Genomic DNA, 13,133 nt, shown 5'->3' on the forward strand with positions numbered 1-13,133 from the left:
GTGTGTGTGTGTGTGTGTGTGTGTGTGTGTGTGTGTGTGTGTGTGTGTGTGTGTGTGTGTGTGTGTGTGTGTGTGTGTGTGTGTGTGTGTGTGTGTGTGTGTGTGTCTATATATTATTTACTTAATTACATACTACCGGCCTTCTATGAGGGCCTTAGGCAGGAGAGGAGCATAAATACACAACGCATTAACACAGCGCAAGCTCCAAGTATTGAATAGCGTTGCACATTAGGATATGTAATTAGGACTTATGCACACATTAGGACATATAATTCATATACTTTATGTTAGAATTATTCCGAAGGCGTACAAAGATCACATAATGCCGAAACCTGTAGTTACGGAAATAATTAAACGAAAGGCTGAAGGAGCGCCAGCTTTTCCTAAATATTGCTGTAGCACCAAGAAGTTCATTACTGTTGATTCGAGTGGACATAGGCAAGTCACGAAAATAGCGAACACTGTGTGCTGCTGACTTCAAAAATTCAGCGAATAAATATTGTTCACTTACGAGGTCGTCCGCGATGATGAGGACAATATCCGGCGGTGGTTTATCGCCGAATACCGCAGGCACGGCGACTAGTAGAAGTGTCAGATATGAAACACGAACAGCCAGGTTGCTGCAACAAAAGAAATTGTATGGGAGGTCGGAGAACTGTTTGTGCCATTCTTCCGAGTTGTGCCGTACCCTTCCCCCAAATATCTCAGCCTGTCTTCTGAGAGTTAGATCTTTAGGATTGATTTACGCTTGAAGGAGCTTCACATGCGTCTCACCTAACAGGCCAAAGAATAAAGGATTGTGTAATGAATATACTGGCAAGAAAACAGGAGTTCGAGACTCGATCGTACCGTGCCTCTTGAATTTTACGAAATGCCCCGGCCTTCCTTCACTGCGTTACCTTTATTTCAGCACTTACGTGCTTGCGCTGCAGAGTATGCAAAATGTACGCAAACCAAATCGCCCACAACGCCGTTCTTTCTCCTATTAAATTGATGAAAAAAACGTAATTAACGAAGACTAGTACTCGAAGTGAACAGCCATGATGAAGCAAAATGTCAAAGTTAATCACATTAAACGCAATTGACGGGGAATCAAGCTGAACAACCAATTAAGGCACTTCAGATTGGCGAAGTTACAGCTGCCAGTGGCGTGTAAGGACACAGCACCGCAGGCACGTGGTTGCGTTTGCGCGTACAATGGCCACATGCCCAAGCTTCATGCATTTTCTGCGTTACGTAAGCTTTATCATCGGCCGTGGAAGCTAAGCACTTAATATGTCACGTTGCTAAGCTCGAGGGCACAGGTTGGAATCCCGGCCACGGCGGTCGCATTTTGAAGGGGTCGAAATGTAAACAACACCCGTGAGCTGAGTCTTAGGTGAACATTCCAGAGCCCCAAGTGGTCGAAATATAACATTGAGTCCCGCACTACGGCGGGCCACATAATCATGGTTTTGTCACTCTATTTTTGTTCCGTTGCGCCATGCAATTCTACTCGAGAAATTGTTTTCTCTGTCTATATTACGCCGTCTAGATACCGTTTATTTTTTTTACAGTGCAATTTTCTAGCCCATGTATATGTTACATCTTATTATGTTGTATTGTAGATATAATATTTATAGTCTATGCACAACGTCTACCGTAATGCGTAGAAACATTGCTGTGTAATCTTAAGGCGTGTGTATATCCCATCAAATACTACCATTGGAAAATTGTTGTACTTATGTGATATATGAATCGCTATTTCCTGTTGTTAATGTCTGCTATTTTCACGGAATGTTATCGGCCTAACTTTATTATTTCCGTACTCCGGTCATGTGCAGGTCACCAGGGCCTTTGTCGGCTTGGACGGCTTTTAGTCCTAGCTACCTTTCTGCTCTTTTCAGGCAAATAAAATTTGATTTGATTTAAATTAGTTTTGTGACCCTAAAACCACAGCAATCATTAAGTAAGCTTTGTGTGAAGGGACAAACTAAACTTCGAACATCTCCCCCTTGACATGGGATGCCTGTTGACACAACGGGCTCTGACACAACGTGACACAACGGCGATCTGAAATAAGGTACGTAATGTGGCGAAACGTTTCAACAAAGCTAGATCAGACCTTCGTTCAAGTGTAGACCTTTATCTGTCCTTCATCTGATTCGGAACCAGCGCTCTGACATTCATAGACACCGCATACCTTATCAAGTTGCCTTACGTTGCTTGTGGCGAGTACAGGCACGGCAACTTCGAAGTTGTACCGAGCTCCGGGGTGAGTTAAGACAAGACTTTTGGACATGCCTTCCCGTTTAAGTAAGTTCGCGGCAAAGGCAACTCAAACCTAATTGTACTTATGAACCACTTAAAAGAACGTAAGAATGGGCTTGTTGGTGGTGATACATGGTGAAACTCGTGGCCACAAAAAAGACACGGACAAAGAAAGTGAAGACTGGACCGATGCGCTTACTTCCAACAGAATGTTTATTAAACAGAGGCGGAACATTCACCTTGAACAGTGCGCGCAGGCGCTGAGTGTCCTGGCTGGGCCGACAAAGCAAAATCAAATGCAATGATAGCTTGGGGGCAGGAGCAGACTTATTTAAGCACTTGAAATATATACATTGACAGGTGCGGAGCCACGCCACTGCGTTTTGCATTGCATTTGATTTTGCTTCGTCAGCCCAGCCAGGATTCTCAGTGTCTGCGCGCACTGTTCAAGGTGAATGTTCCGCCTCTGTTTAATAAACATTCTGCTGGAAGTAAGCGCATCGGTCCAGTCGTCACTTTCTTTGTCCGTGTCTTTTTTTGTGCGCCACGAGTTTCACCATGTATAGCCACTTAAAGCTGTGTACGTATTGTTGAAGGAAAGAAGATTACTTCTAAGGGCTCGTTTTTCTTTGTAAGGCACAATATTAATTAGAACTAACAGACAATAATGTTCAAGGAAAGTATAGGAGATGTTATTTGTAGAAATTAGTTATTTGTTGTTAGATATATATGTCTTATCGCTTGGTTGTTTCTTTGCTATATTCCGCGGGGAACATGGGAAACATTTACAGATGCAGTGGCACAAGGACTTACAAAAGTTAGCGGTTTTCGTTATACGGTGAGGGAGACGACCGCGTCTCTTTAGTCTCGACCCGCCAAGTCAGGGCGCCAAGCCACGCCCGGGAGCTCCAGGCAGCAGCGCAGCGGCCACCAGCACCAGCGCCTCGCGCAACACGGGCACTTCAGCGCCTTCGACCTTTCCACGACGTCCCTCTTGCTACTATCCCCATACAACGGGTCAAGAATTCTGCATATTGCCGCAGTTGCTTAAAACAACTATGCAACCTAGTGTAGGTACTAATAATCTCACAAGAGATCTTATTTTAACATTAGACGACTTAACTGAATAAAACTTCAACCTTCGTCATTCGATGTTTTCCCCTTGCGTAGCACCCTTTTATCAGGGGTCGCATACGCGCGGCCCGCGGACTTGTCGCTAGCGGCCCACGGCTTCACACGAAATAAACTTTTGTAAATCTGCTAAAGAGCAATCGCATGATTTTCTCGCCTATAGCAATTAATAACGCTTTGTTCGGATAAGCTAAACACTGGTCTCAAGCACTTTTTTTTGTGAGGCACCCCATGCGGTCACTATGCGTTGGAACATTAGCGGGAAACGAAAACTCTATATTTCAGAATCGTTGTCCATATTTTAGTCATTGTGGAAATCAGTATCGATATGTTTTTCGAAACTTGACGTCAAAGTCCCTTCAGAAATGACCCATAAACGGGATATGGTATAGGCGTTCTTTGAAATTGCAACGTAAGGGTGACATATTGGTCAAACTCCCTCCGCCCCCCCCCCCCCCCCCCCCGCCGCTCCGACAATTTTCACTGTCTAGGCCCTTGTGAGACTAAATTTAGTGACTGCAGCCTGCTACCTGAAGCGAGTTTGGGACCTCTGCTTTATATCAACTCGTTGTCGAAAAATTCTAGAATATTTCACACTCCGGTAGATAGCGACGAAGCATTATGTGAGACTCTATAATTGCTTTACATGCTTTTTAACCTAATGTGTAGCTCTTGCTTCACCACGACAAGCAATTCAATTTCCAAAACAGACACGTATATCATACTTGTAGTGAGTGCAGACGATTTTATAGAAGTTCTCGTTGTAACTAGAACGCAAGTGAAGAGCATAAAATTTAAACGTTTTGTTCTATTCAAGCAACACAGACATTTAATGTGTGCATGTTTCTTTTCCATTTTGCTTAAAGTGCAAAAGTTTATGGTTGTCTCTGGGTCGCTTACCTTTTCGCCGCGCTGATTGCCCCTACGTGTCTTTTCAATGAAGCCTCCATTGACGCAAAGTTGTGCATAGAATTGGCACTGTCTACACGTCCATGGCTGTTTCATGCACTGCTCTATCACAAAGGGACATGTTGGCATGTACTAGACGGCCCCTATAAAGATGCTGCAAGACCATCAATTTGTTTGTCATGTAATCACTGTGGCTGCCATCCTGCTCTGTCATGGACCGCTATTAGACAACTTGCCGGCGTTGGAATGATATCGTGTAGGACTTTAAGTGCGCCGTTACCCGTTTCTGTCCATCACATGCCATACGTAGGTCAGAAAAATAATGGATCTGTTAGAACCAGACGCCCACATGCCGCTAATACAACTGTCACTGGCGAGTTGTCAGCCACGGACCGAGGAATGCTAAAAGTATGCGCTCACACGTGTCGCGTTGTCGTGGATTCACAACTGCACTTAAAAAAGAAGGCGAAGAGCCTTTACATCGGGACTACAAAACACGGGGCATGGCGGTTCGGATGCCGCACGGTGTTTACCTGTGTGTAGCTGTGGTCAGAATTCTGTGTCAGGCTAGTTCTGTAATCAGCGTACGACTGTATGAAGAGTAATGCTGTTGACTTCGCTCTTCCGTAATCTTAACTGAAAGTAAACAGTGCATGACGAGCACGAGTCGAAAAATGTTGTCAGAGGAATTTTTCTGCGCACGCGTACGTATGCGTTATTGCTGTTAGTAAACATGTGATTTAGAAGTCGACGCTTGCCCTGTCTTGGCGTTGTTCTGTGCTTTCCTTTTTATTACGGCCCCGTATTACGTTTGCGCTTTTAGTGCGTTCTGCATAAAGATGTCAACTACAGCTTCATTTCTGTTAAGTACTCATCGAAAACCGGTGGAAGGCGTAAAACACATGAAGATTAGAGCGAATTGGGTTTGTGGGTTCCATCGATAACAGGTACCACGCTAAACAACCAAACGCATTGCTTAAGCTGCCAACGACAAGGCAAAGTTACTGGTGCCGTGTCTATATCCAGACAAAACATATCGCGTTCCTAACTGCTCTACTTGAACATGCACAGTCGATGCATGATGCCAAACATGATTCTTTTGCGTCGTGTGTGCACCTTAGTTTTCAAAGTTTAGCATTTCTTTTTAGCGAGAAAACTGGGTGACAACACTGGGCTTTGAAATAAGAAGGGCGAACGAGCTCACTCGCCGATTTGCGGTAAACCGACACTAACATTATACCGGTTTTATTTTTATGCCCTTTATGGCAGTGTAGTAAAACGAGGAATCTTAAATGTATGGCGTAATTATATGCTGATTAACAAGAACGAATGCAGAAATTACCATTCAAAAAAAGATTTGTTTGATAGCAGTGGTGGAAGGAAAACCGGCTCTGAGTAACTACCGAAACGGTGAAGACGAAACAACCGAGGATAAATGTTATGACAATTAAAAGGGAAGCGACTTGCTGTTTGAAGCGAGGTCGGTTTGTCTTAGAACGCATAGTAACGAAGTGAGATTCTGTAAAAAAGAAGAAAAACGTACATGCTGTGTGGAAGCTATGGAAATGACGAAGCATGTTTTATTTGAATGAGGAGATATCCACCCGGGTGTATATTTGGGCATTACTGTGCATGAAGCCTTTACACCATTCGAAATGTAAACAGGTCGGCGATAGAAGTATGAGACGACTGGAGGATTTGTGGCAGAAAAGCAGGCCGAAAGCAAAAAAAAAAGCAGCAGGAAAACTAAGGTTAATCTGGGGTAAGGCGCAGAATGTTGGGCTGTGAATTTATAAGTTTTAGAGGCAGAGAACCCTAATTCAGCTAGACTAGATTAGGCCGGAACGCCCTTAGCATCCACCCTTCCACTGTCATCAAAAAACCTCGCATGCATGCATTCGCCTATGCTGACTGGAAGGAGAAAGCTATCTTCTTTTTCTTTTTCTTCCCAGATGACTGTATTGATCCCCCCTGCCTTGAAATATTTCGGAACCTAGCGTGGTTTAGCACTGCCTCCGTGATCGGAGGCATTGGAAGCTTTCTGCCCCTCACGCGCCTCCGGGATCGGCCCACCTATGACCAAGAGACGATGTTATGTGACGATGTCATCATTTAACGTCACATTATGGGATGTCACGGTGACGTCACTATGACTTCACGATGACGTCACAAATTGCGGCAATCTGTGCCTTTACGATGACGTCATGAGGTGACGAAATACATTATGATGATGATCTTTTTAGCCTCGTCCGCGTTGACGTAGACAGTCACTTTTGGTGTTTGATGAGGCATCTAAAGAGTGCGCCTTAATTGGAACCGACGGCGGTCGCAAAATTTACAATCATCTCCACGTAACGAACGAATGGGAGACGACGGAGAGAGCAAAAACCATCCATGCGGAAAAAACAACAATGCTAGTGCTGCAGGGATGTGTGAAGTATACGCGATAGCGTAAAGAGCTCGTTCGCAGAAATTCCGCCGTCGGCGTCGGCACCGTTGGTTGTGAGCGAAAAATCATCATATTGCCGTGACCGAAAAATCGAAAAGCTGCAAATAAAATAAATAATAAAAATGTGGGTCCGAGTGAGAATCACCCAGGCCGTCTGATGGCAAGCAGGTGTTCTACCACACAGCCGCGCCTCTGCTTGGAGCTGCGCTGAAAGTAACTTTGATGTTCCAATACGCGTCCTGTATACAGGTGTCAAGACGAAGATTGGAGGTAATATTGCGTCGTACAAGCGTACATGCCATCGGGCGTACACCACGTCAATATTAACGACTTGGTGCTTTAGGAGCCATTTCACGCTCCCTTAAGACCTGAATGAAGCAGTTCCAATTTTATTCAAGAAAGATTTAGTTTTGGTATCTATTTAGGAATTTCACGCTCGGAGATGTCGCGTCGATCGTCTGCATGTTTCACTGATGGATGACGAGCGAAAAGTGGAAATTACCCTAGTCTGATAAGAAAATCGCATTACCGCCCCACATCGCCACGCTGCATGAAAAATTCTTAAAACGCCCTACAATTGCGTAATCGCCCTGCGGCTGGCAACACTGCTTTCTTCTCCTCCACTCATACTCCCCCTTTTTGTCACGAAATGTATTTTGCGCAGCAGTCAAGCATACCTAAGCAATTGCAGAATTACCTTGATTATGACACGAAAGAATGTCAAGCAGCCTTGTTTTAACAAAGTTGTTTCTCTATCTCTGTCTCTCAGCCAATTCTTTCCGAATAATGAAAACAAAATCAATGAAGTGTTTTGTCTGTCCCGACTGTGTAAGTTTATGTTGGTTCAGTTCTTTTCCTTCCATCACATGTTCGCCGCCTCCGCTTCTTCAATTCAAGGTGGCCGACTGGAGGCATCCTATGGTTAATCTCCGTGTGTCTCCTCTTTCTGAATTTATGATGAGAACTGATATTTTGAATAATGGTGATTGAAATGACTCTCCTTTTTTGAAGGACAGCGCGATATTTCAGCCTAAAAAGAGGAGGTGCGTTAAGGTAGCATAATCACATGTGACAATGGATGCCCCCCATGTGCAAACATCGTAAGGGATCAAACGGAAAAGGTGACACAAATGTCATTTTGAGCTATGTTAGCCACAAGAGCGAAACAGCGGGGTCTTTGCTTTTGAATGAGCGGACTATGTAATTGGGCCTATTGCACGCAGAGCAGTTAGCCTAGATTAAGTGACTTGCGTTTCACCTATACAAACACTTCCTGCATATTGCGTGGAGGGAAAAATAATTAGACCGGGTTGAGCCGCATTGTTAACGGGATTGTTTTATAAAACGGATGAGTTGTGTTGCACGAATGCACTGGCTCATGATTTCGTGCAGCTGTCGGAACCAAAGGCAACAGTTCAACTTGACTTTGTTTCCGCAATAAGAGACCTACCTAACTGAGGTTTGTCGCTGCGGCTACGTAGGCTCTTACCGCATCGAAATGACTCATGCCTGACACGTTAAACTTGAATGGCCGTTTATTATGTCAAAAAGGGACCAAACTCCCTAGCCTTCGCGCGTGCGCACGCATCCTTGCCCGGTTTTCGGTTTTGTTTTTCCTTCTTCGAGCGAGTCCTCTAGTCTCCTTTGCGCTTCTTTCCGCCTCTTGTGCACTTACAATTGTTATACTCCTTTTTGGAAAGCGCGGTGCTTACGGTAGAAATAGGACACGTATCTGCTTCGGTTATCTTTTTCCAATGTGAGCAATCTAAAAGAGAAAAAATGGGTAAAGTAGCTTTTTCGGCGCTGCTTTTTTGTTTAACATAATTGAAAATACGCTGGTGTATCACTCTCTCAAGCAAAGAACCGGTTTAAACTCTAGGATCTTCAAAATAAACAAGCACTAATAAATATTTAGCGAGGTTTATCGAACTATTAATGTTACTATTTTATTTATGGTAAGCATAACAAATCTGCATGTTTTTTTTTATTTCGTGCAAGAGGTGCGCTGCATTTTTCCATAGACAATAACAGGTTTAGAGAAACGGTAATACGCCTTTTTTAGCTTCTGCACTACGATTGGCTGGTTGTGTTTGAAACTGCCCACTTTGCTCATAACTAAGCAAGTTACCTACATCTCCCCCTTTCACCCGTCCATTGTTTTGACGCGTGCATAGGCTCCTGTTTGCTAGCGCTGCACGAGCAAAGAATGCAAAAACCTTCTTCGAAACTCTCTGCCAATAAGAAGCAACAAATATTAGGAGACAGCCGCTTATTGTGTCAGGCCTCCGCGTGCAGGCTGCCCCGGCCCCGTGGCATTTTTGTGCGCTAGAATGTTTATATTTAAGATGCTAGGAACTAACGCCACCTTACCGACCCAAGCGAGACATATTGCCATTCCATCTTTTTAGGGAGATTTTATACGTGATGCTACGGGCACCTACATTTCTAAAACAGTCATTGACGGTCGGAGAACAAAACAGTAAAATTTTGCAGCTTGATAACGAAGTATTATGTTCTTGTCGTGGTGGCTTACTTCTATGTCAGCTATACAAGGCTACGCATAACTTGCCCTATCCTTTTAATGTGCAGAGCTCAGAGCAGATTTCTGATATTCAATGTGATGTAACCACACACACACACACACACACACACACACACACACACACACACACACACACACACACACTATATATATATATATATATATATATATATATATATATATATATATATATATATATATATATATATATATACATATATATGTGTGAGCGACTATGCGCAGGTTGAGCATAGTCGCTCATGTAGCGATGAGCTTGCCTCCTGTGAACATGACGTGCGGCTTTCCCTCATCACTCTGATTTGTTTTGCTCGAGATTATAACAATTCTTGTTATAAATGTGCCTGCATGTAAGTAACTCTACCCGCACCCGACCACAGGAGACACCACTCTGTCAAATAAATAAAGTGCTGAGGCAGTTTGAATACAGCTGTCCAAAACGGATGCTACAAATAAACCCGGAATAGTTGTTCGTCATGCCATATTGTCTAAGACATTACGTCTCAGGCAGCTTCAGCGAAATAATTGTGGTGACTGGCCACCATAGTAATGCCATTGAATTTGCCTGAGGCTCTCTTCATCTCTCGAACTGTCGTTGACGAATTCACTTGCGCACTTGTTTTTCGCAGGTTCCTCATTATGTTCCTATAAACACGGCAATTTCAGACACATAATTTGACATTTAAACAAATCCTTCCAAGACATTTCATGCATTTGAATCGAACTATTTCTACATGAGTAGAGATACTTTTCTGGAAACAAAACTTGAATTTCTTTTTGGGAAACCAGCATGACGTTTTCTTCGCCTATCTAAGCTATCTGAGTGGCATCTCTATTTGGCGGCATATATTACTTCTCCTCACTCCGGCGAAACGGGACAAGTTTAAGTTATTATATTCTTGCCATATACATTCTTCTGTCATTTATTATTTATCATTTTTGTTTCTTTATTAGGTATTGCGGGCTATGGTGGAGGTGCGGAGAGTGCTATATTTAAGCTAGAAGTTTGGTGCAAAGGACTATTTACTAGTCAAACTTGACAAACTGCCGCACTTCATAATCAGCAATGCGTAACATTACTATACACAGCAAGATTTTTCTGGGCTTCCCTTCCATGAAACATATTGTTGTTCATCTCACCAGGTTGAAGCAACAGTTCAAAATACTCAAAATGCGGTCGTAATGTAGCAAAGCTATGCACGGCGCGCTATAAAGCCGAAAGTTTCAAGAGCCCACCTGCCTTGCTCCCCAAGAAAGCCCAGCTTCCAGCCATAGAGCAAAGGTCACACGCAGTTCGAATAAGACGCATTGCCTCTAACGTTACCTGTTACTGCACGTGATGTCATCAAACCATCGAATGCGCAACTCACAATTCCATCGAGCTGGAAAAGTACTGCTCTTATATAACACCGCTCAAAGTTGGGCTGCTGGCATGAATTCACGTTTGTCATCTCATGAACAGACACTGGTGACAGACGTTTTAGGGCACAAACGCTTGACTTTCGCAGATAGAATGCATCCGTTATGTACATCAGCAACGGGACACAAACAGAAAAATAGCAAAGCAAAGCAAAGCCGGCTTGAGTACCCATGAATGCCTCAGGTGTCTTGACAGATGTGCCTTATCTTTTTTTTTCTGATTATGATAATCAGCGCAAGAGAACACATATATGTGCTCCTTGGAACATACTCGACGCTTCAAAAATGTCTCTTCTTGATACCAGCGCGCACTTTCGTAGTGTAAGTGCAGCTGTGAGGCACGGAGTGCACCAGAGTTCTGGAGTGCATTCAGGAAATCGATGAAGTTCAGTACAGAGTAATGCATTAAAAAACAAGTGCTGGGATCAATGGGTGAAATATTAAATTTGGTAATTTGTCCTCTAGACAGGATCCCTGCAGCGGTAAAGGAGATTGGACACAGTTACGCTCAGCAGTAATCGCTAGAGTGCAGAATCGATGCACACAGGCGCAAAGCTCAACAAATGATTGAACCGAAAGAACGGATGAATACTTACGCACCGAGCTATGAAAAGCGATAAATTAAAAGATTGATTGCTTACATACAATCTGCGTCGTTAACATGGACCGTGTCATTTGGCGATTCCTTTTTCTTGTGTATAGATGGAAATATCTTTGTTCTACTGTTTGCCCTCAACGTTTTGTTTCTTCCAAGGTGAATCGTGCGGTCTAAGTAGCGTCTTATAGACAATGACTGGTTTGGGCAGTGAATATGGCTTGAGCATTTTACGAGAGTCGCTATGTCAACACTAAATGGGCAATTGCTGCTATTTTGTACTCACGCTGTGTGTTTGAAGCAGATAAAGCGGAGGAAAGAACGAAACAGTTTTCGTAGTCAGTAAACAGTAGTTTGTATGACATCGCACTTGCAAGCCGCTCTGAGAAGGAAAAAAAAACGAAAAGTAGGTTCACCTTGAAGAGCAAGCTTCGAAGAAACTCCAAGAAACACGCATCTATTAAAAGCTACTACGCATGCACGCGTCTACCTCAATGCTCCTCTACTCAGTATATCCTTCGCTTCGAGATTTTTCGTCCGAACGTTCGTTGTGTTTGGTGAGAACGAAATCAACTGTTTTAATTGAAAACTTTTATTGACTGAGGTTCAAGAGCTTCGTATCTGCGATAAGTCACAGCCTGTGAGCCTGTGAATTGCCTACAGTAAGGCTGCGTGCCACCTGAGTAGCAAACCGTAGCAATCTCTTGGGGTCATAGCATCGTATAGGTCTTTTGCCTGTAGGGTATTATAAGCATCTGTGGTACACCGCCACCATAATATATATATATATATATATATATATATATATATATATATATATATATATATATATATATATATATATATATTGTGAAAGGCAAGAACGGCAGTGCGGCTCGGCTGCTTGCGCGAGGAGCTGGGAAAGCACCAAGGAAAAGGAGGAAGAAGTGTAGAATATAGAACAGCCGGCCCAGGAACGGGTGCTGTCTCTGTGTCTCGTTCATTACAATGGCGCAGCCGTCCGACGGACCTCTGCTTGACGACCTGCAGTCGCACACAGTGCTACCGGAGCGGACGCACAGTTTCGCGTTCAGCGGCTTCCGCTACAGCGGCTTCGGGCTCCGAGCCCAACCCCGCCCCTGGACCAACTGACTCGTCTACAGGCGTCACCACAGCTCCGGTCTTCGACTTCACTGCCTTGCAGGTGGACGCTACCTCAGTCCCAAGGGACGCTGTCCATGCTCCCTCGGACTTTATTTCGCACACCGCCGCCCATGCGACCTCCGCATCGACGCCAGAGGTCAACACTCCTACTTCAAATGCGGTCTGCAGCGACTTCACCGTGCTCACGCAGGCAGTCTCTACCATCATGAAGTCCGTGGCAGACACCAACGCATGCATTACAAGAGCCTTGGCACGTACAACACTGCCTCCGCCATCTCTGACCGAACTTCCCGAATTTCGAGGATTTCAAGACAACCCAACGATCTGGCTGCAGACCATCGATGCCTTGGCCCGCCAACATTCTTGGCCTGACGACGTCAAAATGTCTTTCGCCGAGAACCGACTACGCGACTCGGCCAAAGCTTGGCATCGGTACGACGGACATAACCACACCACTTGGACCTCATGGAGTGCAGCCCTAGTGAGTGCCTTCCGCCCGCTTTCGTCCACGTATGACGAGCAGTTCATGCGAATGCGATCGCGCCGGCAAGGTCCCACTGAAGATGTCACGACCTACATTTATGATAAGCTTCAGCTCCTCAACGACTGTGGCATCACGTGGCAGTCTCCAGCTGCGCGCCAGTACGTGGTCGACGGAATGTGGGACGCCACTCATG

At 44.4% G+C, this 13,133-nt stretch overlaps 1 protein-coding gene across 1 annotated transcript in view; it reads right to left on the reverse strand.

Annotated features, from left to right (window-relative positions):
- The window catches only part of LOC119398881 (arylsulfatase B), a 62,917-nt gene extending 50,257 nt beyond the window's left edge, over positions 1–12,660 (reverse strand). Inside the window, exons 1-2 of the mRNA XM_049417457.1 lie at positions 12,446–12,660; positions 512–620 (exon numbers count right to left, since the gene is read on the reverse strand). Coding sequence (XP_049273414.1) covers positions 512–620; positions 12,446–12,660 — 324 coding nt within the window. The remainder of the gene's footprint in view (positions 1–511; positions 621–12,445) is intronic.
- Between the last annotated feature and the right edge of the window lie 473 nt (positions 12,661–13,133).

The sequence above is a fragment of the Rhipicephalus sanguineus genome, chromosome 7 (genome assembly GCF_013339695.2).
Source record: "Rhipicephalus sanguineus isolate Rsan-2018 chromosome 7, BIME_Rsan_1.4, whole genome shotgun sequence".
Lineage (NCBI taxonomy): Eukaryota > Metazoa > Arthropoda > Arachnida > Ixodida > Ixodidae > Rhipicephalus > Rhipicephalus sanguineus.